General features: G+C 40.3%; 1 protein-coding gene across 2 annotated transcripts in view; it reads left to right on the forward strand.

Moving 5' to 3' along the window:
• Positions 1-27,449, forward strand: part of LOC124717146 — a 146,554-nt gene extending 119,105 nt beyond the window's left edge. For both annotated transcript variants that reach the window (XM_047243899.1, XM_047243900.1), the window contains exons 10-11: positions 10,345-10,791; positions 24,065-27,449. In XM_047243899.1, coding sequence (XP_047099855.1) covers positions 10,345-10,791; positions 24,065-24,871 — 1,254 coding nt within the window. In that variant the 3' untranslated portion in view covers positions 24,872-27,449. The remainder of the gene's footprint in view (positions 1-10,344; positions 10,792-24,064) is intronic.
• Positions 27,450-27,764: the final 315 nt, after the last annotated feature.

Consider the following 27,764-nt stretch of genomic DNA (forward strand, 5'->3'; position numbering starts at 1 on the left):
AATTCTGGAGAGATTGATACCCCTTCAAAGTATCTGCAGTACTAAGAACAGTCATCCCAGGTACAGATTGCAAGATCCTGGCCATTTCGGAATTAATACAATTGAGAATTATTGTCCTTGGATCGAAACAAGAATCCAAGGTGTTGAAAACTGACTGATTTGGATCTGTGGCCATGAGAGTCGACTTTCTCATTTGGAAGTGCGGTCCAGTTCACTTCAATCCCTCCTTAATTTCTGCATGATGTACTTCCCTCTTTATCATTTTTAAAATCTCACTGGTTTCCTTGCCAAATATTCCTTTTCCCACAATACTTCAAGATGCTTCAACTTTGAATAAAGTTCATGTGAGGCTGGATGTTTTGAAGTCTCTAAGAAGACAGTCGTGTTCATCAAATCTCTGGCATGTTCTTTAACAAACATGGCCTCTGCAAGAATCCTAGTTACATCATTGTCTGACAGTGAAATAATATACTCAATGCCTGCATTGGGCAGCTCTTGCAAGCCATCACTGCAGAAGAATTCAGTCATTACCTCGAAATATTCTGCTATATAAATGGCTGTGGAGAGCCAAGACAAGGTGTATACAACCCGGGACAACCGGGAGATCTGGGAAAAACCTGAGAATTTTTTCATCTGGGAGAAAACCGGGAAAAACTCGGGAATTTTTTTAGAATTCCAGAAATTTTTCATTGTTTTAGTTTTCAGTTAATTTTTTGTAATTTTGACTGGTAAGAATCGATACTCCAACAAAGGATATTACTGAATCCCGCTACTGCAGAATAATACTGCAACAATAAAACATTAATGAGGAAAAAGTGAAAATAAAACATAGATTGCAAGGGAAATGTGCCATATACAACAACAAAACACAGTGCTCATACAAGCGCTTGCCAACAACAAAATGTGTCAAAGGTTTTAGGAAGACTATGCAATGCTTCAGAACAACAAATTGCCTCCGATGAGCATGACGTCACAGCTGTTTACATTAGATTCGTTTTAGATACGAGCGGGCTGATGCGCATGCGCAGTTGAGTTGCGTATGAGTAGTACCTACTCCCGTTTCTGGTTACAGAAACAGGGCTGTTGGCTGTGTAAGCAGTCGCAGCAAGCAGCAACCGGGAAAGATTTTACTGCCGTGTCCAAGCTGCCAGATTCACGTGTGCGCAGCGGGCCCTGATCTATGAGGGTGGGGGAGGGGTGCCAAATTCATATTCTTGAGGGGAGAAAACCTTGTTTCACAAAGCGCCTAGCATTCAGCGCATGTTGGTTCTATCGATTACTAATATGATTTTGATGCGCATCCCTGTTGGTTTTTGAACACACTCTATAAATTGGTTTTTGAATGAATCATAAGCCGCGCGGTCTGAGGTGACTTGTCACGGTTCGCGCAGCTCTCCCCCCCCCCCCCCCCCCCCCCCCCCCCTCGAATCCTCCCTCGGGCGTGGGTGTCTGTGTTGTCCTTAGCGTAAGGTAGATTAAGTAGTGTGTAAGCCTAGGGACCAATGACATCAGCAGTTTGGTCCCATGGGGGAAAAAATCATAAGTTGATTTTTGAGTGCGTGCATAGTGTATGTGAAGTCTCTGTCAGGTGAATCCTCGTCGCATCTAGAAATAAACTTTCGTGCAGGCAAAAGGGGACAGGGCTATACAAGCTGAGAAGAGTAAAGCCGAACGAGTGAATGCCAATTGCTGTCTGATTATGTTGTTTTCTCTTCCTGGTGTTTAAAAAAGCATTCTTTAAATAACTGATTGCAGTATTTAACTTACTAAGTTCCTTGGAATAAATGTTAGCAATTACATTAATTTTATGTGCCCAGCATTGAACATGGATTAAACTATCACTTATTATTGTTTTCAAGGAGTCTACATATTTGTTTATATACCTAGCACTGACACTGTTTTAATATTATCATACTGCAGCCACAATTTAAATGAAAAGGTAACACCACTGCTCACCGTTATTGAACTCATTGATCCACTGCCGAAAGTCTTCGTTCTCCAATTTGTGGAGTGGAATGTTGACCTCCAAAAATGTTTCCACAGTTCTTTGAGCCAGATATTCACACTCGTTCTTCTTCTTTTTTGCACATTCAAAGCTGCTGCTAATTGTAGTGTCCCGCTTTATTGGCAAACTGGTCTGTTTCAACTTGTTGTCCTTATGTTTTTCGGTCTGCACATGTTCCACTATACAATCTTTACACTTCCATGGAACTCTGATATTGCAGAATTTATAAAACACTGTTAACTTCTTGAGAGCATATAAACCATCGATTTCAAATTGCTGCACCCTTTTGTCGGCGGCTACTGTAGGCTTTGGCATTTTCACAAAACACATGTTTGTCGCCGAGTTTAGAATAAGAATACAATGAAAAAAAAAAATAGCAGATGATAAAAACGAGTATCCGAACGCGGGAACTGCAACAATTCCGAAACAATTTAAAAATGCGCCACAAACAAAACATGAGTCAAGTTAAGTGTACCCCCACTCTGACTCGAACAGCTAAGCGCATTCACAGATCTGGCAGCTTGGCAGCCTCAGAAAAAAATTTCCGGGTAGATTCTGGCTGCTTTATCTCTCTGCTTATACATACACACACATTGGTGTCATGGATAATCAGACATTTTTAACGCAAGCCAAGCAATTCATTACAGCAGATTACTGTTCCTGATTTAAATAGGATCAATATTATCAAGCAGACACATTGAGATCGACCTTCCAAAATACACTGGTGATGTGTGGTAAGCGGTCAGTGCAACCCACTCTCCAAGTGCCAGCAATTCCTGAATATAAGAGGTTCATGCATTCTATCAGTAACACAATTACTCGTGAGAGATGGGTGGTAACTTTCTCATCACTCATTAATTCGTCACCATGTGACTACAATGCAGTTACATGGCCTTACCATATGCTGTCAATGACAGACAGCAGCAAGATGCCACATTTACCAACCCACCAACATTCCATGGGTCACTGACATCACCACATTTGGACATTAATCACTCCTCAGCCACTGTTGACAAGGAATGTAATTTACATAAAAGCTCACTTAACCATGACAAGTAAGAACTGGTTTTTGCTGATAGCCAATTTAAGCTTCTGGGCATTTTTTTACATAATAGCTATTTTAATAAATGCAGATAAATACCCAGTAAACTGAAAATAACTCCGCTGTATAAATAGCATCTCAGTAAAGTTATTTTGGCTACTCACTTGAGAGATCTTGTCAGGAAATTCTGCGGAGGTATACCCTGTCTGTAGACTGAAAAGTGAGATGCACTCTTGCTGGGGGAAGTTGCATTTCCTGGAAGAAGACTGCACCTTCTTTACATGGTGGTTAAGAATCAATTTTCCTGTAGTATTGTAGAACAGTGTGCAGAGATTTACATAGATTCTTTCCATAAGTCTTTCTTGTGTTAGTATTAGTGATTCATGTCTGTATTCCACGTAGTGTTAATACGCTTTGTGGAAAATAGTCATCCCCCAGCATGGCTAGGCACTGTGTCACCAGTGATTAATAAGGCATGCTGCGGAAGGAGTAGTATAACTTTGTGAAATACCCTGTAGTTGTATTTTGTATTGTAGTGAGGTAAAGAGAGTGAGGAATCGGCTGCCTGCTCTTCAGTTTGGAGGCCTTTGAAGGAGAGAAGCATATGACCACAATCTGATCACCTTCGTTCCCTTATACTGCTCTTCAGTTTGGAGGCCTTTGAAGGAGAGAAGCATATGACCACAATCTGATCACCTTCGTTCCCTTATACTCCTAAAATCCACCTCTCCCCCTTGCTCACCCTGTTACACCCCCAGAACACAAATTATCCCTTTTTACTGCACGTGGGTGTGGCACACACATTTAAATTTGTTTTTAAGGCACTTTGTTTAACAATAAACATCAATTTTATGTCCTTGAAACATTATTTTTAATAATCTGCTTTTTTTTCCCTCTGCAATGTGGAAACTACTAATCCATTGGAAGTAATGAATATGACCTTTTTTGTAGGAAAGTTAATGTAGTTTAACTTTGTACTGGGGAATACTTTTGCTAGAAGGTATGGTTTTCAGGGTATTCAAGAAAAATTTTAGAAAATTACCTTTAAACACCCCCACCCACATGCTCACATCCTGCCAATCAGGATTTTTACTGTGTTATTCATTACACTCCCCTTAAAACTGTGCAAAAATTTGCGGCTAAGCGAGTTTTTCCTCTAATTTTCCTTCGTACTCTGCACTGTTAACGTAGCTCCACAGGAAGTAATCTGGAGAAAGTAAATCAGGAGAACATGGGTGCCGCGATCCTTCAGGGATGAGTCACCACCCAAAAATTTGCATAAGAAATGAGATGTTTCAATAGACGTATGATAAGTGGCACTCTCCTGCTACAAACAACAATAACGTTCATGTGCCTCAAGAAGCGAAATTAACTGTGTAATAATATTTTGCTAAACAACACTGTCCACCGTAGTTTCACAGGGCATACTGTCAAACAGTGTGATACAGCATACCATACTCCAATTTTCTAACAGTGTGAAGTGTTTGCATGAAAGTCATGAGAATTTTTGTTTGACAAAATTCCTACATGCTGACTACTCACATATCCACTAAAGCCATGTCCTAGGTGAGTGACAGAAGCAACTGACGGCATGTGACAGCTTCAGATGACAAAACATGACTACAGGTACAGCTACAGAAGTACCCTAGGTTGGTGATGTCTGTGCCACTGGTGGTTGTCTCCTACGACTTACGACGTTTCAATTCAAATATGTTTGAGTCTTGTTGCTGCAGCTCACGCGACAGTGACAGTGACAGTCTGAGTATTCTCAGCAAAGTGCTGAAGCAGATGCACTGGCTGCTATGAGATCGATATCTGATTTAAGAAAACTATTTGGCGGGAAAAATTTGATTCTTCCACATCTTACAGTTTGATATCTTCGCTTGACATAGGACACAGCTTGATATTTTCGCTTGACGTAGGGCTGAAATTTTTCATTGTTTGTCATAGTTACTGTGCAGTACAAAAGCAAGCAAATGACTGCATCAAATTTTTAAAGTGTTTGCAGAAGTAAAAACACATTTCATGGATTTTGTGTATAGTTTGATTTTAGGTCATACTTTGTTGCATATTAAATTTAACTAAAGTTGAGATCAGAATGATATATGTTAGTCCCAGAGATTTTGGATTTTATATCTAGCAGACGAGTTTGGTGTGTCCAGTTCCATCCTTGTGCATCAAGGATCATATGATTGTAAAAATAGTCACATTTCATAAATGGTTCAGTATATAGAAATGAGATTTTTTGCAGATGGCAGCAACCTAAGATGACATATCTTGTCATATGATTTACACTTAAAACATTTTGGTCAAATGTATGAATGGAGAGAAAACAAGACTTCCTATAAATCACACAGTATAGATTTGCCTGAATTTTCCTAACCAAACTAAGAGTGGGAAATGGACAAATGGGGTTTCCAAATGATTAGCATGAAGTGTAGTTTTGCAAACAAATATTTAATTACTTGAAAGTAATCCGAATAATTAAGAAAAACTTAGTTAGCTGAGGGAAAATTGAAATATTTTGTGCACAGCCGCTGCTAGCTGTCTAAAGGAAGTGTCAAAAAGTTCATCTCTTCAAGGCCTAGCAATTTTGCCCATAAAAAGGTGCTTTAATGTGATATTTAACTGTCAAAAATGCTTCCTTAAAATCAAGTGCAAAATTTAGGACATTTAGAGGACATCAGACACTAGGAAGACTGCTGAGGTGTCAAAAAGATCACGCTTTCTGAATAGAACTTGGAAAAAAAGGAAATAGTAAAGAAATCAGTTAAATGTTGTGTGAAATGATTTGTCTATAAGAAATAAAATGGATTAGAGATTCATTTGATGTGCTGCTGAATGAGGCTCGAATCAAATTTTTCTCTAATCTATTTTACCTGTTTTGGACACGTTTTCATAGAACATTTGACCCCTTTCCATTTTTTCCAAAATATGTTGTTTGTTTTATTTTTTAATTGAAATGCTTGGCAGTAACATTGATTGCTGATGAATTACATTCACAACTAAAATCAGTTAAATTTCGTGGTTGTTTAATGTGCTTTATTAGGAATTTAAGATGTGTGATATATTGGGATATGTATGTACGCACTTAAGACACTTTAACAAGACCTTAAAAGCTCACAAAGGCTGTTCAGTAAAGGATGATACATATCTTTACTCATCCTCATATTTTTTATGGTCCTTCTCAAAGTAGTCTCCCATGAATGCGATGTACTTGTCCCAGCATTTCTGCCAGTCTTCAGATACATGCTGGACACCATTTTTTGAGAGGTCCTTCAAAATTGCCTTCACCACTGCTTCTGATGATTGATAATGCCTCCCCTTCATGTTAGGGAATAGAAAAAAAAAGTCACATGGCGCTAAATCCGGACTGTAGGGAGAATAAGGGATGCACTGCACATTGAGTTTTGCAAGATATTCGGCAACAACATTGGCAATATGCGGCCGTGCATTATCGTGGTGCAGCATCCAGTCTATTTCATGGAAATGTGGTCTTTGGACCTACACTCCTGGAAATTGAAATAAGAACACCGTGAATTCATTGTCCCAGGAAGGGGAAACTTTATTGACACATTCCTGGGGTCAGATACATCACATGATCACACTGACAGAACCACAGGCACATAGACACAGGCAACAGAGCATGCACAATGTCGGCACTAGTACAGTGTATATCCACCTTTCGCAGCAATGCAGGCTGCTATTCTCCCATGGAGACGATCGTAGAGATGCTGGATGTAGTCCTGTGGAACGGCTTGCCATGCCAGTTCCACCTGGCGCCTCAGTTGGAACAGCGTTCGTGCTGGACGTGCAGACCGCGTGAGACGACGCTTCATCCAGTCCCAAACATGCTCAATGGGGGACAGATCCGGAGATCTTGCTGGCCAGGGTAGTTGACTTACACCTTCTAGAGCACGTTGGGTGGCACGGGATACATGCGGACGTACATTGTCCTGTTGGAACAGCAAGTTCCCTTGCCGGTCTAGGAATGGTAGAACAATGGGTTCGATGACGGTTTGGATGTACCGTGCACTATTCAGTGTCCCCTCGACGATCACCAGTGGTGTACGGCCAGTGTAGGAGATCGCTCCCCACACCATGATGCCGGGTGTTGGCCCTGTGTGCCTCGGTCGTATGCAGTCCTGATTGTGGCGCTCACCTGCACGGCGCCAAACACGCATACGACCATCATTGGCACCAAGGCAGAAGCGACTCTCATCGCTGAAGACGACACGTCTCCATTCGTCCCTCCATTCACGCCTGTCGCGACACCACTGGAGGCGGGCTGCACGATGTTGGGGCGTGAGCGGAAGACGGCCTAACGGTGTGCGGGACCGTAGCCCAGCTTCATGGAGACGGTTGCGAATGGTCCTCGCCGATACCCCAGGAGCAACAGTGTCCCTAATTTGCTGGGAAGTGGCGGTGCGGTCCCCTACGGCACTGCGTAGAATCCTACGGTCTTGGCGTGCATCCGTGCGTCGCTGCGGTCTGGTCCCAGGTCGACGGGCACATGCACCTTCCGCCGACCACTGGCGACAACATCGATGTACTGTGGAGACCTCACGCCCCACGTGTTGAGCAATTCGGCAGTACGTCCACCCGGCCTCCCGCATGCCCTCTATACGCCCTCGCTCAAAGTCCGTCAACTGCACATACGGTTCACGTCCACGCTGTCGCGGCATGCTACCAGTGTTAAAGACTGCGATGGAGCTCCGTATGCCACGGCAAACTGGCTGACACTGACGGCGGCGGTGCACAAATGCTGCGCAGCTAGCGCCATTCGACGGCCAACACCGCGGTTCCTGGTGTGTCCGCTGTGCCGTGCGTGTGATCATTGCTTGTACAGCCCTCTCGCAGTGTCCGGAGCAAGTATGGTGGGTCTGACACACCGGTGTCAATGTGTTCTTTTTTCCATTTCCAGGAGTGTAATACGGACTTGCAATGTTTCCAGGACATCCCTGTAGTATTGTCCAGTTATTGATGTGTGTGCAGAACATGCTGATAAACCATTCCATGAATATCAAAGAATGAGACGACCATAACTTTCCCAGCAGAAGCAACCACTTTTGCTTTTTTTGGGGTTGGTGATGTTGGAGATTCCCACACTGAGCTTTGCTGTTTGCTCTCGGGATCAAAATGATGTACCCAAGTTTCATCAGGAGTGATTAGATTTGAAAGAAACTCCAGATCTTCCGCTAGCATCAACTTTAACTGCATACAGACCTGCACGCAAATGTCCTTTTGTTCGGGAATCAACAGTCTTGGAATCCATCGTGCACAAACACGTGTCGTGTGTAATTTTTCTGTCACCAGTGTATGAATGGCACCTAATGAAATGTTCATTATTTCAGAAAGTGATCTTAAGGTAATTCGTCAGTCTTCTCTGACAATGACAGTTGCAGTGTTGATGTTTTCTTCTGTAAAAGCAGTAACTGGAGCACCGGGTCCACCTTCCTTTGAAAGTGATTGTCTCCTCTCTTTAAACATTTTAAACTACATACGAGCTGTGCTGTAGGGAAGAACAAACTCTCCATAGGCCTCCTGTAACATTGTATAGGCCTCATATGAAGAGTTGTTGAGTGAAAAGCAGAATTTCAAAGCCAGATACTCGTGTGTTACCTCCATTGCAGTGGTAGGCATACTGAACATGTCTACCTTGCCTGCCTCTCACAGGCGGGAACCAGGAATCCCAACAATGAAACTAGTATGGCGTGTTTGTTGCACATTAAGGTAACAGACTATCATAAGATTAAATTTTAGTGCAAGAATATGACCATAAAAAAATTATGATCACTCTTTATTGAACAGCCCTCGTACTTTGAGATGCAGTGTAAAGAATATATATAAAATATAGTACATAGAACTGTAGTTGAGTCAATGAAATTATAAGAAGTAACTGGGTCTGAACTCACGAACCATGACAACTCAGCTTAGTAAACAAAGATGCTACCACTATACTGTGGGCACCTCATTGCTCGTTGCACTCATTTTTTTCATATTTATCTTAATCAGTCATTCTTCTGCACTTATCGGCTGCTGAAACTTTGTGGTCACATAAGAAACATTGATGAGGTAGCCAAATGTATCTATTTTCATCCTTGTACATTTGAAGAATCTGTCTGGTGATCTTTGTAGCTGATGATGCAGATTACAAAATTATCCATGAGCATCCCTCTTTTTGTGAATTTCATGCACAGCACTCCTTTTGGCCTTCTTTTCCTAAGTAAAGCTAATTTTTACAAAAATATTTTATAGTTCTTGGACATGGTTCTATGGAAACAGCTGGTTGACCTAGTAACCATCTTGTAGTGGGAGTTTGTCACTTGCACGGTGGATATCTAAGCATATCACTTGATTCTGCCACTTTTAGCTGGAGTGTTACATATCCATATGTCATGCACTGTCGGTTGCTTCTGTTGCTTATGTAGGATATGGCCTAAGGTAAAATCATGGATGTCAACTAATGACCAAAACCGTGTACTGTATGCTTTTCTTTATCCAGCACCTTCCATTCCTCCATCTGTAAACATGATGTGAACAAATTTTTAACTTCTGCATTGCTTTCTGAGCACTATCGTATGAACTTTGATATTTGACACGCAGTTTCCTTAAACTTTTTGAAGACAAATGCAGTATCACAACTCTCACCTCTGTCCGAGATTTGCGGCAATCAAAATGGCCGGTGTCTCAAATCTCTTCTTGTCTGTAACCTATCCACATTCCCAGAAATGGGTGGCTAATCCCATTATTGTTGCTTTGATTGTTACTGTGGCATGTAGATATTTCCAGAAAATACATCTACAACACAGGCATATGAATGACGAGGAAATGGTATGTTCAGCAAGCAGTAAACCATGCAGTATTACAGATTTCATATGAACTGCACCCTTTACATTAGCATCTTTGTTGCCGATAGGACATGTCGTGCTACCTTGCTGTGGCGAATCGAACAAATGTAATGTAACACATTTGGTTTCATGTTTGTCATTTTCCAGTTGCACTGTATTACACTGTTCAATGCAGCTATTATTTATCCAGCCATTGAGAAGATCGGGGAAGATGCACGTATATTTTTCATAACAGAACTACTGGAAACTCCTGGGTAAAAACTGTGGGGCAGAACATAGTTTCAGAGGTTGCTTCAAAGTATACCCCACTGATAGTTGATTTTGTGTGACCATCTCTCTCTCTCTCTCTCTCTCTCTCTCTCTCTCTCTCTCTCTGTCTCTCTCTCTCTCTCTGTCTCTCTCTGTCTCTAATAATTAGTATAAAATGTTGCATTCTTGTCCTGCAGGTTTGTGGTGATGTGTTGTGTGTCGCGATGGGTCTGGAATGTGGACGATACCGTGTGGATACTTCGAAGCTGCGTCCTCCGCCGCATCCCGAAGAGCCACCTCCATCCAATCCTGCTCCAGAGTCCAATGCACCCAGCAGAGCTTCTGAAAACCTGCAGTCAGCAACAGAAGTGGAAGATGCCGTACCCGGAGAGCCCAGAGAGAAGAAGCCAAGAATAGAAGATCTGAAGTTGGAGGCTGCAAGCACCTCCCCGGACAGTGGGAGCAGCAGTGTTGGGATGGATTGCAGTATGGCCGGCACTCCATCAGAGACCATGGTTGTTGACGACCCTGGTGAATTGCGTGGCGATAAGGAAGTGGCAGATGATGACACGCATGAACTGCGGCTCTGTCCACTAGAGGCACTCGGGCTGCAAGCACAGACCAACACACTGGAAGCTGTCAGAGTGAGTGATATTACTTTGCTATTGTTTCGATGACTGAACTGAGGTAGTGTACGAGGTGGTCTGGAAAGCTCTTGGGCCAATAGTGAAAATGAGGATTTTTATTTTCAAGAAACTTCTATTTTCCAACATAATACCCTGTGACATTACCATGCGTCAACCAGCAATCTTCCAGCGATATTCTTCTCTGTAGTACAGCTGTGGAAGTATTGCAAAATTCTCCTATGCAGATGCGAATCACTTTTTAATGGGACAAAAGGTTCTGACCAGCAGAAGACTTTTGTCTTGTGGAGTTTTCATGAGGTACGGAAATCTGAGGGAGCCAACTGTGGGAACTAAGGAGGATGTTCCAGAACTTCACATCACAGATTCCTCTGTTTTCTTATTGGCAAGACAGTTTTGAGGGAGGGTGCATTTTCTTGAAAGGTGATGCAGTTTTTTTTTTTTTGAAGACAATAGGCAAAATTCCTTTCACATTCCAAACCACTGATGTCTGACATTTCCCACTGATAGGTCCTATTTGAAGCTGAAGAACTGTCTTCTGTCCACTGTTTTCATTGTAGCTTTGTTTTTCATGAATTGTGATAAATTCATGTTTCATCGATTCTTACAAACTGATGTAGAAAATTACCTTTATTTTTACCAAAGTGGCAAACACAGTTTGCAAATTGTCATGTGAATTCATATCTGATTTTATGTAAGCAGGTACATCACTCATCTTCCACAAAGCTTTTGTATGCAAAGAGCGGCCAACAGGTTCTGTCGAAGTCCCATAACTGATGCCAATTTCATGTACCTTCGTATGTCAGTATTCCAATTCAGTATTGACTATTTCTGGTGTGATTACACTTTTCTGACATCTTTCCACAGGAAACAACTTGGACACTTTGATGGCCACATTTAAATTACGCAGCCTGATCCTTCACGGTGGAAATTCCAATAGAAAAGTTATTGTGGACATTCATGAATCTCAAATTAATTTTGGTTGGCATCAAACATTCTTTTTTTTTAAAAAAAAAAAAAAAAAAGAACCTGGGCAGTATTCGATTTCCTAAATTTTCAAGAATTATCTCACTGTGACTAGTTCAGACAGCTGCGTGCAGCCAGTAGCTCGACAGAATTACTCGTAGTTTTACACGGAACCTGTTGAAAGTAATTCCAATGTCTGGGGAAAAATCACGTGCCTCGTACTGTGATCTATGGGTGAGTCCAAGAACTTTTCAGACCACCCTCATATGTTATTAAGTATTTGTCTGGGATTTGTGGCTCAGTGGGTACGTGCACGACTGCATAGCTAGTGGTTCAATTTTACTTCTGGAAATGATTTTGTTCGTGTGAAAAGCGATAACTTGCTTCATAGTTCAGAATCCACATTAAATTTACGTCCCACTATAACTGGCTGGGTAAGTCGGTTAAAAGTTGGTCAAAGGCAATGTATACCCTCTCCAACAGACTGTGCCTAATAAAGCACCGTGGTCTTCACGCGCCAAACACTGGATTGGGGACAGCTGTATCTTTGTGTTTGGAGTATTAAATCGCAAAAATAAGATAAAAATATCCACATGTGTAAAATTTATTGTGAGAAACAGGCTTCTCAAAGTGAAGACTAGTAAAAAATTACTTAAGTATTGTAGAGAAACTAAATCAGCACCAGAAGCAGAATAGATGACACCCCACCCACAGCTGCAATCTGCAAGTAGCAAGCTTATGGCTGGTGGCCGCAAAGACACATAAACAGCCTGTAGGAAAAAAAAAATTTAAATCGAGCTATTATTAGCCAAGTGCAAGCATAGAAGCTGAAGGAACCCCTGACAAAGTAGCAGAAACAGGGAGAATACAATCACAGTTCGGAAAATACTTTCAAAAGACTCTGTTGCAGAAATTGCTTTGTTCATTTAATTGCTACTGTGGGTATTAAATTACTAAAAATGTCAAGCTCTTACATTATATTCAACTGGGAATCTTTTGAAATCTAATGAAAGATATCCAGATGTTCATCTATGCATCCTACTTTATTTCTGTATTTTTTAAAATAAGAACCAATTATGTTGCAACATTCTTTAGAGCAGCTGCCCAAAAATGTGCCCATTCAGCCTGTGTAAGCCTCTACCAACAACCAGCTTTGACATAAAATACAGTGTTGCAAAGCATTTCTAATATGTCTGTTAAAGATAGTAAAATCTGTTTGTGTTAAGTTCAGATATAATGCTCTCGAATCAGTATACAATAGAGGTGCACAAGACTGCAGATATTTCAATATCACTGGTTACCAAGAGCAATGGACCTGAACACGACGTCGGTACAACCAAAAATCCATCATTTTCAAATTCTTGATGAAAGTTTATATTCTGTGGCGTTCGAGATACAAGCCAACAACTTAGATGTATTCATTCGATGGAGGTTTTGCCACATTATATCCTTGACGGCAGTGTGTTGCACTTCTTCATAGATAGGTTTGACACATTGTATCCTATATGGCAAAGTATTGTTATGGAGACTTGTTTACATTTCTTATCAGTCTGCCTTCTACATTTCAGTTGTGGACATGTAGTGAGTTAACTGAAAGTGTACTGTTCAAGCATGGCAGGGTATTAATTTCGTTTTCAAATCTTGTCCAATGCGGTCCCCAACAGTCAAGTCTTTCCTTCTCATCCCATCTGGTAAGTTACCCCTGACCTGGGGTTATGGGTGGCTTTTCTAAACTGTACCCTGTTCCCTAACATCTCTAGTCCTTTTCCTTCACCCCTCTTCCTTCCCCTTCAACTCTTCAGCCAGAAGTAGGAGCCACTGGCTCCGAAAGCTTGTAAAAATTAAATCCTTTTGTGGGGGTGTCCCCCTGCCGCCACTTGGTGAGTAGATTTCTTTTTAATCTATCCATTTACATTATATTATCAATAATCAATTGTTTTCGTTGTTACAAGAGCCCATATGGCCATCATTCCTTCTTTTGTAACCCTCTTGTCAGTCTTTGTTGCCATCTGTTGTGTCCAAACTATCGTCTGCTGTCTACCTTTAGTGCTAGTATTCTGGTTGTTTATTATCTGTACCAACCAGATTAATCAACACTTTGCCCCTACATCGTTTCTAGTTCCGGTTTTCATGCATGCATTGTTATTTGTGAACTTGCATATAAGAATTCCACTGTTATTTACAAATTTGCTTATAGTTCACTACTGCTGGGCATTCTCTTGATCTTCTTCCACAAATTTATTTTCAAATTTGACAGCTATTTTCTTTCCTACCCTACACTTACACTGTTTATATGCAATTCTTTCACATTTTTGTTTACTGCTGTCTCCTGCATTACTTTATTTGCCAAGCAAAGTAGAAGATAGTTTCAGTTATCTCCTGTGACTTTTTATTTCTGTCTGACCATTTTTAAAATTTCGTCTCCTTTTGTGACTTTGCCTATTCCCCCACCCCCATTATTTTTCCGATCAAATAGACCACTCTTGTGACGAGAAGCTCTCGCACACTCATTGCCTGTTGTTGACCACTGCCTGTTGTTGACCATTGCCTGTTCTCAGGATTTCTTGCAGATTTTTGTGATTTTTCCAATTTTTTTCCCTGCTTTTCTTCCGTTTTCCTATCTTTTTCCACTGTCTACCTCTCGTTTTGGGCACTACCACCATTTCTAACACGCCAAACTGTCCTCGCTTGCCATGATGAATCCCACCATATATTACATCCATTCTTTTCAAAAACATGCTTTTGCACTATCAAAATTAAGGTCTCACTTTCTGTTTTTTGAAACTTGCTTGTCCCTTGGAGTTACTCCCAAAGGCCTAATGTTGAAAAGTTCCTTATTCTGGATGTAATCCTACTATGCACCAGCCTCTTTTACAATTCAACTACAGCAATCTGTTGCACTTCCCGACTAATCTGTGACCTGTTGCCTCATTAGCCAGTTTCCACGTCACCAGACGTCTCTTCTTCTACAATAGCCTGCAGTTATCTACCAAGCCAACGTCAGACTACAACATGCCAGACTTCACCTCAAAAAGCTATCCCACCTACTCCTAAACTACCACAACAATGGTGTTTCCTTTCCTGTTCCTCTACAGCTCCCCAAATACCCACACCATCAACCACAACTCGACTCCTACAAACTGAGCTTGACCAATCTCCTTAACATCCCTTAGCCTTCACCACTGCCTCCCAGTCCTGTAATAACTCATAATCACAAGAACCAGCACAACAACACAGTGTTCTTAACATCTCATCCAAAGAACTCTCGCCTTGGAATTATCTGTATTATCCAAGGGCCTCACTTTCAGTCCTAAACCTGCATTTAACCGTGCTGCTTTGGTGAAGGACTTACTTTCCTTTACATGTAATGTCAACTGAAAATATCACTTTGCAACCCAATCCCAAAAACATTACAGCACCAAACCTGACATTGAAGCCTGCCGTGTACAGTTCTGACAATGATCCCAACTTGATCCACCACCACCATCTCAGAAACATTCCTTACGAGCTCCCAAGAATTCCTCAAATCCAGCATTGCTTCACAACCTTTCCTTAGGTCCCTCCCTACAACATGACTCTAACCTGTCCTTTGAAGATCTCCAGGCTCTACGTAGAGCGTGGAGTTCTGCAGAGAACAGGTGATGATTCCATCATTATCCTCCCAACAGACAAAGGATCTACCACTGTGGTACTTGACTGACAGGAGTATATGGGTGAAGGTCTACGCTCGCTGTCTGACACTGCTACATACAGCATCTGCCATCAAGATCCCACCTATTATTCAAACTAACCTCCAGTCCCTCCTAAAAACCTCACACCCCTCACAAGGACACACCTCAATCCATAGAACTCCTAACCCCAACCAAACCATGCACCCCCACCTTTTACCTTCTTCCTAAGATCCACAAGATTGTCTGAAATTTGTGCCCATCCCACTCCCACCACACACCTTGCTTGTCACCATTGATGCCATCTCCCTCTATGCCAACATCCCCCACGGACATGCTTTGTCTGCTGCTGAAAATTTCCTCTGTCAACACCCATCTGATTCCAAGCCTATGACATCCTTCTTGCTCACCTTAATCAATTTTATACTTACCAACAATTACTTTACCTTTGAGGGGCAGACATACAAACAGATCAGGGGTACAGCACACCACCTGTCACCCAGTGTTATCCTGGTCTCTACTTCGATAAGGCCATGACTTCCTAAAATCGTACCCTAAAATGAGATCCATCCTGTCTGAGATTTTGCCCACTGCACTTAGAATAGCATTTTGTCGCCCTCCCAATCCCCGCAATATCCTTGTCAGACACTATGCTCCTTCTGCGTCCATCTCCCTACCCTCTGATCTTACCCCTGTGACCATCCCCACTGCAAGACTTGCCCTATGCACCCTCCTAACCACCACCACCACCACATACACTATCAAAGGGAGAGCCACCTGTCAAACGGCACATGTCATATATTAGCTGATATGTAAATACTGTTTGGCCTTTTACATCGGCTTGACGACCACCAGTTATCAGTCAGGATAACTGGGCATAGCACAGGGGTACGCAGGAGCACACAATATCCTGTTGCAGAGTGTTGTATAACATGACAGTCATGACCTTGGTGCATGTTTCACCACACGTGCCATCTGGATTCTTCCTCCAGACACCAGTGTCTCAGAACTCCACAGGAGGGAAATAACACTACAACACGTCCTTGGGTCTCGCCACCCACCTGGCCTTAATTTATATCAATTCCTTCTGTCTCAGCATTTGTTCAAAGTAAGTACTCCTTTCTTTACTACTTTTTAGTTTTCTACATCTTTCATTTTCTGACTTGTCTATTTTTCACCATCCCCCCTCCCAACTCTGTTTTAGCTTTTCACTCTTAATAACTGTGCACGATGTGTTAGTAGTAATCTCTGTCTTGCATATTATGCTGTTGTCCACCTTTAAGCTCTCAGGTTTTCAAATCTCATTCAGTGCAGTCCCCAACAATCTGTGTTACCTTCTGATCTGGTCCGGTAAGTCTTCTCTGACTCAGGGTTCTGAGTGATGAAAAATGTACCCTGTTCCCTAAACCTCTCCAGTCCTTTTCCTTTACCTTTCTTCCTTCCTTTTCAACTCTTCTCCCAGAAGGAGCCACTGGCTCTGAAAGCTTGTAAAAGTTAAATCCTTTTGTGTGTGTGTCATCCTCTTGGTGAGTAGATTTCTTTTTATCTGTCCATTGATATTATATTGCTATTTTTATGTCATTATTTTCATTATTTCCTTTGTTTGCGTGACATATTGCTGAGGTTGAGTGAGGACTTACTATTTTCCTACTAGTGTTCTCCCACAAGAGAGCAAACATCTCACATCAGGCCAAAAGATATTAAGACCCTCCGCATGTCCCAAACAACTCATTGCCGGCATGAGATGGCAACAGATCAGCAGCGAATCCCTTTGTATTTAGTTAAGAAGGACTCCACAGATGGCGTGATTGCTGAGTGACTCCCCAGTTAATTGCTTGCAATGCATTGTCAGCCAGTTACCAGCGACTCATCATCCATGTTGCCAAGTGATCCGAGTTGCATCATGTCCTCGAACAGAGCTCTGTGGTGGTTCAGTTTGAAGATGATTGAGCAGGTTGTGAATATTAGCTTTGTATGGAAAGTTGAAAAGCGTCTTTTTGATTGTGCCTGTCTGCAATTTGACGTGTCTGCGTCACGGTAAGTAGCAATCTGCCTTTTTCTACATTGTTTATATTCCTAGCAGGAATTTCCATTGTTTGACCATCACCACATTTCAAGGTGTATAAATCTCGATATTTGGGTTTTCAGAATAAAAGTAACAATGTTTTATGGTGAAAGAAATCAGCTTCACCAGATCACTGTTGCATTGTTTAGTCATTCTATAAAAAGTTATGAATTATCTTTCTGTTACAGAATTTTCTTCATTTTGTTGTTCGTGTGTAATAATAATAATAATAATAATAATAATTCTTCAGGACTTTGTAACTAAAAATCTAAGAAGCCGACCTTGCCTAGGGTATTGGCCAGGTCACAGATGGTGGATAGTGAACATTCTATCATATATGGTGGACAGCTGTGAATGTAGAATAAGCAGTCCCAGACCGATGCAAAATAAAACCAAATCCACTTTGTATCTGTCTTTTTGCAAGTGGCAGAGTGGTAGTGTCTGTTCACCTGCGGTGCGGCTGAAATGTGTATTCTGGAACTAATCCTTCCAGTCTTAACAGTCTAAATACATTTTTTGCAACACTTACAAACATATTTGCAGTCAAGTAAACTTCATAAATTGGGAGATACATTAAAAGAACAGAAGATCCAAATTTTGGCACTTCAAGAAACCTGAATGATGTACAATAACACCATGGATTTCAGTAATTATCATCTTTTTAAAAGTAAGATTGATAAAAGAATACTTAATAATACACCAAAACTGGGAGTTGCTTTTGCTGTCTCCAAAAATATTTTAAATTCAATAACAGAGGTACAACCCACAAATAATAGACTAATGACAATTTCTCTTAAATGCACAAATAAAGCATACAAGTTAATTAATGACCATATACCGGTCATTGAGGATAACTGTAAAAAACCTTAAACAGTTAATGAGCTTGGGAAACATTAGAAAGCATCATCTCAAAAATTACCTTTGGACCATGTTAAAATTTTAATGGGTGATATTAATGCTCCATTAGGTAAAGAGGAAAAAATATAAGAAAACATTGGGTAGATTCTTTGTATGTAAATGGACCAACCAGAATGGCCAAAGACTTGTTGAAACGTGCAAAAAATTTTAACCTTAAAATCATGTCAACATATTAAAAAAAAAAATTTCATACCCTAACTACAAAGAAATTTTAAATGTCCGAGTTATGAAAGGGGCTACTATTGATTCTCACCATTATTTAACACAAATAAAAGTAAAACTTCAAAAAAAAACTTTTGTCCCAAAATTTGACACTGCTAAAATAACCCCAGTTCTAACAAACTAACATGACAAAAAACAATCCAACAATTGGCAAGGCCTGAAAGAAAAGTTCGTCAAAACAGCACAAAATTTAATTATGCTATTTAAAAAAAATGAAAACACCCTTCATGGAATGCAGACTGTGAAACAGCAGTTAAGTCTAGGCATAAGGCATTCAAAAATAGGAATAGCAACAAAAATGAAAATACGTCCAACACCTTTCTGACTATAAGAAACGAAACATTTAAATTAATCTGACAGACTAAAAGAAACTACAAAAATGCCCAACTGTTAGAAACTGAAAAAGACTTCCAAAACAACAATACAAGAAACTTTTATAAAACATTCGAAACTAAGCTAACCGGTCAAAGTCTTTGCTTCAAAAATGAAAATGGCAGTTTGGCTCTTAACAACCAGAAAAATTGTAGGGTACTTGCTACTTATTTTGAAAAACTATTAAACTGTCCAGAACCAGCTAATACTTTCCAACCACATCAAACTAATCACACCAACCCTGACTCTCAAGAACCTGATGAAATCTAAATAATTAAACAAATTGAGAGACTTAAAAACAACAAAGCATCTAGAGAAGATGGTATAATTGCAGAACTACTAGAATCAGCTGGCCCTAACTCTGTAAGAGAAATCACTCAACTAATAGGACATATGTAGCACACTTAGGAAATACCTGATGACTGGAAAACTGCCCTAATTCATCCATTGCATAAAAAAGGGGATAGAATCATCGTTAATAGTTACCGAGGAATCTCTATTCTCCCAGTCACATACAAAATTCCCTCTCAATGTTTAATTGATCAAGGCCAAGAATGGTTAGAACCTAAAATTGCTGAATACCAAGCAGACTTTAGACCAAATAGATCCCATCTGTAACAAATTGTTAATTTAAAATCATTCCTTAGGCACCAAAGGATTTCAGGTAACATATATATTTGTGTAACTCTTCAGGCTTTCCCGGCGATCTAATGACATCTTGGGTTGTCGGGTGTTCTGCCGGATATCAGCGTCGTACTTGCACAATATTTCGGTCACGTAGTTTGTAACCTTCATCAGGTGCGACCTGAGACTGCTCCTCGAGTGGACCTGGTCCAGTATTTATGCCTATGGCCTTCCCCCTCCAGTTATTTGCTGAATTGCTTCTCCTGAGGGGGAAGGCCATAGGCATAAATACTGGACCAGGTCCACTCGAGGAGCAGTCTCAGGTCGCACCTGATGAAGGTTACGAACTACGTGACCAAAATATCGTGCAAGTACGACGCTGATATCCGGCAGAACACCCGACAACCCAAGATGTTATATATTTGTGGGTTTTAAAAAGGCCTACAACTCATTTGATTGTGAATCTCTTTTCCAAATTTTGAAGGAACAAGGGCTAGATTAAAAAAACTCCAATACTGATTAAGGAAACGGAAACTGACACTAGCTCTAAAGTTAAAATCATGGGAGAAATTTCTGAATCGTTTGATATAAAGACTGGTGTTAGACAGGGAGATGGACTCTCCCCATTACTGTTGAACTGTGTTTTGGAAAAGGTAATTACTGAATGGTGAGAGCCAAAGTCAAGTCAAATTAGATTAATACATCACATTAGATAGAAGTAATATTAGAGAAGTTTGCCTCACCTTCGCTAAAGATCTGGCAGTTTTAACTAGGGAAAATGCCACAGCTCAAAAACAAATTGAAATTCAGAGAAGTAGCGGAAAAGGTAAGACTACAAGTATCATTTGAAAAAATGGAATATATGACATGCAACAAACAAGCATCAAAATTTTGGAACACAAAATATGGAAAAATAAAAAGAGTTTCTCAATTTAAATACTTGGGGGAAATCATAGAAGAAAACATTCTGATTAACAAAAAATATAATAAAAAATCATATTCTGGATTCAGTAAACTTAAGACATTACAGCACTTCAATCAAACCTGAATGTCTTCATGGAGCGGAAACTTTAATTTTAAATAGAGAGAGATATATTGAAGAAATTTGAAAGAAAGAAAGAAAGATTATTGGGAAAATTAGGCCTCAGAGTTACTGATATAGAAACTTATATGCTGAAAAGTAATAAGGAAATAGAAGACTACACAGACATACATCATGACATGAGAAATGAAGACTTAAATTTTGTGGGCATATTAAAATAATGGCACTCACTAAGTTGACAAAACAAACAATAGAATTCTATGAAAACAGAAGTAAGGCAAAACTGAGCCAGTTAAATGGATCTCTGCAGTTAAGGAGGATCTTAAAGTAGCCGGTATAACTCGGGCAGATGTTACAGATAGAAAAATATTCAGACAAAAGATATTTGCTTGGAAAATTGCTGAGAGGGAAATTAGAAAACAGACTGGAACACTGTGGTCTGGTGAAGGAAAGAGGCTTCATTATGAAAGGATGAAACAAATTTTGACTCAAAGGAAGGCCAACCATCTGAAGTGGTATTGATGTAATGTACCTCAAGTGGTCCTATTGGGTCCATATGTGAATAATAATAATAATAATAATAATAACAAGAAGCCACATCTTCCTCTAAGCTTGAATCTGTGCATGAGATGCTGAGTATAACCTAAAGACGCTCAAGCGTGACAAATAATAACCTTTCTCCTCCTCACTTGCATACAGCAACAGCAGTTTCTCAATTATTAGTTGCCCCATTGTGTGGAGCTGCGTTGCCAGCTAGTCAGCAACCAGTTGCCGATATAGGTCTTTTGTATCCATTATTAGTTTTCAGGTGTTTGAAAATTCGTGGCTAAAAGAGATTTAATATGACATACATGCATTGTGTGTATGATGTTGGGGCAACCTGTGGCATTGTTTCCAGTTTGAAGTATTACTTCATTGATTATGGAAAACTGGCAGGAAGGTGCCATGTCACCAGCCCTGACAGTGGTAGGGTTGGCGTTCCATATCTGCCTTTTGCAGTCGCTGTCACGTGTGCTGTCTGAAAAGGCAGGGCCGCAGCCCCAGGGGACTACTCCTAACATTGCGTCACTGGCCAGGCTGTAAGTAATGTTATATGCTATGTAAACGTGACAGAAAAGGAACTTTTGACTATTTGAATCAGTGCCAAATTTCCCCAAAGTCATGAAAACAATGTGAACCAAGTCAGATAGTGTAGTGCTTAGCAAACTGGATTCACATTCGGGAGGATGACTCTTCAAATCCCCATCCAGCTATCCATATTTAGGTTTTCCATGTTTCCCTTAAATTGCCCCTGGCAAAGGCCAGCATGGTTCCTTGGAAAACAGGATGGCCTATTTCCTTCTCCTTTCTTTCATAACCCGAGCCTGTCATCCATCTCCCAGTGACCCTGCTGTTGACTGTACATTAAACTCTGATCTTCCTTCCTTCCTTCCAAAAAGTATAGGTTTACTCATTTGGTATTCATTCTTTGGTAGATTTGTAGTTGTTTAGTGATAATTGTCATCCAACTGGCAAGGGGTTTGTGTACACACACTGCAGTAATTGGTTTTCAGACTGCATGTATGTTTGTAATGCATGTTTCTTTTCTGATGTTCAGCTTTGGCAGAAGTAAACATTTGAACCAGAGAGCCAAACTGCATTAATAGGCAGGATATGGCAAAGCTCTCTAGTGGTACACTAATACAATCTTGGTCACAATTCAGTGGGTTCACATTGTTCACAGTCTGGCACTGACTGGCTAATAACACACAACTTGTGTTTCAGTATCTGAGCAGAGACTGCCTCGAAGTAAATATACATTTTGATTGACTAGATTATGTTAGCATAATGAAAGCTATTCTCCATTCACAAAGTAGTTTTCATTTTGATGGCAGAACATGACCGGACTTGTAACTCAGTGTTCATGTTCTAGTAGCAAAATAGAAACTGACTGTGGTTGTGTGTCCCACAAAATGTTGAAATGCAGAGCTGTTATGTATGAAATAATGACACAGAAAGTAAGGAAAAATTAAAGGGTACACTGATACAATTGGCAAAGGAGGAGTTTATGTATGAGCTGTATAAATAGAAAATGACAAAAATTTTAGGCACAGTGATATGAGGTTTATTTTTATGCTCTCGGTGATTCCCAAAACCCATCAAAAGTTTCGAGAAATTTAAATTTTCTGAATTGAATGATTAACAGACTTGTCAGTTATTCTAGTGAAAGTAAGCATTTTGAAATCAGAAAAAAACCAGCTTATAAAGTTTTGGTACTGGCTTTTACAAATAATCACAATTTAAGGTTCGAACTTTCCAGAACAATAAATTTTTAAATACTAATAACTTTCGAAACATAGTTTTCAGAAAAAGTAAAAAAAAAAAAATTGTTGAAAAGTGGGGGCTGAGGAATTTTAAAAATGAGCTGTACTAATTTAGAAACAAACAGCTATTTGTTCACTGAGAATTTCAGCTTCAACAGGTTTGTAGATATGTGGCAAATCACTCATATTATTATTAATAAAATGGTTCAGGTAAACTAACTATATTCTAGTCAACAGCAACAGGGAAGTTGCTCAATGAATAATATAGATTCAAGAATCATAGCTTAAATAAAATAATTACAGATTTCTGGTACTTGCTGTTTATGTATTATTAACAAAACAATACCAGAAAAAAGAAAGAAACAACATATATGCTAGGAGTGGTAGAGGAACAAGTACGATAATCCCACCTGACTCTGTCGCATAATCCAAATAAATCCGCCTGATGATGCAGGTTTGAACCTCTGAAACTCATAGTGGAAATAAAATAAATTGTGTCTGTTAACAGTAAACTTGTAATTTCATTTGAAGTGAAAATGTTTTCAAATGTTTGGGCGACAATTTCCCTATTCTTTCAGTTCTTAGTGATATGGAGAATTCATCATGTGATCTTTGTTGTGAACATGCACCACATATTTTGCTTTGGCCATTAATAAACTGTGTTACTGCTAGTTTCTTAATTCCATTACTTTTTTGTAGAAGGATGGGCCCTCATAACCAGATTTTCGGTGTTCAGCTACCAAACTGCACAGCAGACTGCATTTGCAACACATGAAAGTTTGGTACCAATGTTTAAACAAAAGTGACTCGTGAGAGGTGAGACTTGGTGTAGGAATAATATGCCAGAGGCAGTAGACTGATTTTGCAAAGAATAGTCTGTCATGAACCTTGTTGCTGATTGGTTTTGATTCCAGTTCTGCTTGAAGATTATTGGAGTTATGTGGATGCTGGCCAATGATTGAGACACGAAGTCACTCCTGTAAAAGATGCTTTAGTTAGTTAGATGGATAGAGAGAGAGGGGGAGAGAGAGGTGAGTGAGTTTTATTGGATGTTGATGTTTCATGTTCTGGCACAGAGGTATTTTGTTCACAGACTCCAGACAGTGGTGTGGCAAACACTAAAGAGGACTCATCGCCAGCTTCAACAGAGGCACCCCACACGCCGACGGAATTGCCTCATGTCGTGGTGGAACTTCCTGTCACATCTTCAGAACTGCTGAACACACAGGCAGAGGCACCTCACATGATGACAGAACTGCAGAATGTGCAGGTGGAGCCACCTGGCACCCCAGGGGAACTGCCCCAGATGCCTTGCACAGTAACGGAGGTGCCAGTGCCCCACCCACCACACGACGATGCACTGCCGCAGCCGCCACCGGAGCTGTCCGTGTCCCGCATGCCGGAAGATCTACCTCATACCCCCACACAGTTGTCTTCCACGCCCCCAGAACCGCCACCTGTACAGAGGGAGGAGGCCCCGATGCCCGCAGGACAGCTCCACCACAACACCACACACCCTCTGGACGAGGACTTGTTGGATGGCCTTTGCTGTTCGGCAGAAGGTCATCCCGATGTGGCGGGCTCAGAAGAGGATGCCGGCCGGCGGGCTGCCCTGCAGGCGGTGGATGACATAGTTCGCGAGCGACTGGGTCTAGTGGACTTCCTCGACGTGATCCCGCCACCGCACCCGTCCGGGCGGGTCGAGCTCCCCGGGTTCGCAAGCTTGCAGGTGCCGCACCGTGCCGGAAGTGGAAGCGGCATTTCCACGGCTCCACCCCCCACATTCCTAGCATTGCCGGATTTATCAGATCACATAGATCTAGATGCACTGGGAGAAGAACTGAGTTCCTCGGCACATCCAGCTTCTGCTGCAAGTGGAGGTGAAGTTGTCGGAAGCTGAGAGTAATGCCTCAGAAAAGAGGGCTACTTCCGAAGGACGATGTTCGTGTACCTAACGTGTGAGACACCAAATGAAATGTGATTTGTGATACCTACAAATTTGTGATTAGCAGTGACTTTCTGTTATCCACTTCAACACAACAAAATATTTTTAGCTGGCTTATGTGCTATGTTACGAGTAACTTCAATTCCTCTATTGATAAATTCCAAGCAGCACTAATTTAAAACATATCTAATCAACGAAATGCTACAGTTTTGATATTGCCAAAATTAAAAGATACGAGATGGATGCTTTGACTGCAGTTTGTTACTACTCTTTTCATGATCGGCATGGTCACAATGAATGAAGTGCTTTTTCACAACTGTTTTTCTGCTAGAAGCTTTTTCTAATTAAAGCAAATCATTCCGCTTAGAAATTAAAAATGTTCGTCTTATGGACAAAAATGTACGATTGGATCATGTTGCATTTAATGAACTGGGGTATGCATTTGCCTCCATCACAAGCCAAAATTTATTTCACTTGTGCTCTCAACTTTTCACAGATTTGCCTGACTGATTAAAAACTTTTTCGCTATTACTGGTTAACAACGGCATTGGCATTTGGTGATAAACCATGTTGCCAGAAAACCATTCTCGCCTGAATTTCTGCTGAGAATCTGCAGTGGGAAACTTAATTGCTTGTTTTTTGAGAACTGAATAGGCTTGAAATGATTGTATTTCACCGGTACAAAAGTATTCTGTATGTGTACTTACAAGGATCTGTGTATAACTACTCTCCCCTCTAGCAACTATCTATTTCTCCCCTGCTCTTGCCTTGTGAAAGTAATGTTATGAAATGTGCTCTCGCTCTCTCTCTCTCTCTCTCTCTCTCTCTCTCTCTCTCTCTCCCTCCCTCCCTCCCTCCCTCTCTCTCCCTCTCCCTCTCCCTCTCTCCCTCCCCCCCTCCCTCCCCTCCTTCAGTATCCTACACATGGAACAAAATTGCAAATGCAGGTTTGCAGCTATCACAGTTGCAGTGAGTCAGTACTGTCCAAAGATATTATTTCTATAATGTGTAAATACAAACTCCAGCTAGTAAAGCTGAACTATTTGTGTAGTCTTTATTAGTAATAAATATGCATTTAAATATGTGTGTATATATATATGTATATATATAGTTATGTCATATTTCGGAATTAGTTGCAGTCTTATCTGTGCACAGCTGCTAATTTGAGATGATACGGTGCAATAATGGTTATTTTTTGCCACTTTATACTCATTGCACTGCTATTTTAATAATTATTTGGAAGCAGTCTACCTCTCATAAGAGAGATAGGTAGCAGTGCTTGTGAAAGAAGTCAGTTTTATTTTTTTCATAACTCCAGATTAATCACTTTTTCATTTTTCTGTCAGCCAGCAGCTCTCCAGATGAACAATAGACATAATTGTATCAGTTGCAGTTTTAGTTACATGTTTATGCAACCTCTGGGTTCCTCGATGGATAGTTTCATCTTTCATCTGCTTGATGTATTTTTACTAAAATGTGCAACTGATAAGACAACACTCTGTCCTACGTGTTCATGCAAAGACACTTTGTATATATGTCACTATTGTATTTTTCTGTGAGGGAGTTTGTGTGAGTGTTTTTGTCTGAGGATTATTTTTTACTAAATGTGTACCAGAAGATAGTGGTTATCCATACGTCACCTTTGAATATTTATACAGCAAGTAGACCATTACTTTCGTTGTGTTCCCTGCAATTTTGTACTTAGCCAGAGAGCCCTAACTGCTCTGCTAAGTCAGTGATGACTGAGGTCTTTGTACTCTGTACTGGATAATTTTTCTACGTAGGAAAACAGTTCCTACTTATCTGTACCTGATTATAATAAGAGGAATATTGGCTGTTAATTCCACACTAAGTTTCACCATATTTCATATTTGATTTAGTACTTGTGATAAGATGTCAACAGTGATAACACTTTTTATAATTAGTGTTAAGTTTGCAGTTGTGTGACGACTATGCTACCTATTTTCAGAAAGAATATAAAAATAAAAAGTGTAATATTTCACCTTATACATATTGTTTCCAGGCTGTTGACCTCAGTCCAAATTACAGTATTAATTGGAAAACAAATTTTAATAGGTTGTGAAATTACATTTTGGAAAACAAATTGTAATAAGGCTGTGAAATTACCTTAACTGCACAGTAGTTGTGAGAATGAAAGTTTAGTTCCTAATTCAAGAGACATGTTCGCAGGTTTGTGAAGGGTTGCATAACTTCTAAAATCTTGTTGAGTGGTCTGTTTTAAAATCTGAAACTACTGGTGCCTTTATTTGTTAATATTCACAGATGCAGTAATGGAGCACATGGTGGATATTTAAGACATCTCTTATAAAAGGGACGTCAAAAGAAATATTTCATCTTATTAGCCTTTGTTGCAATTTTGTAAGTATGGCCATATGATCATTTCTTTGTCATTAATATATTGAAAGTGAACGTTATGGAGTGACGCTGCTCTTAGATTGTCTTCATACGTACTGGCAGGTCTGTATTTTGGACTCTTGATGGCCCAGGGCAAAAAAGATCTCTGCTTGCCCCTCCCCTCCCCCCTCCCCCCCCCCCCCTCCACCCTTTGTCCCATGGGCTTGAAATACAGATATTTATTAGTCTGCCTTACGTTGGCATGTTTTTTGTCTGCGTAATACTTTGAGTTGCAAATTTAAAACCGTGCTTTTTTTTTGAAGTTACAAGTAAAAAAAAAATGTAATAAAGTGTTGGACAATAAATACAAATGCAAATACTGCTATTGTGCTTTTAAGGTACCAGGGAAAAACACTGATTATTTAAATAGCAAGAGCTTTTTTTTTTTTTCTTGCCCTGTCATTTACAAACAACTTTATGATTTCATCATTGT

This window comes from Schistocerca piceifrons, chromosome 9 (genome assembly GCF_021461385.2).
Source record: "Schistocerca piceifrons isolate TAMUIC-IGC-003096 chromosome 9, iqSchPice1.1, whole genome shotgun sequence".
Lineage (NCBI taxonomy): Eukaryota > Metazoa > Arthropoda > Insecta > Orthoptera > Acrididae > Schistocerca > Schistocerca piceifrons.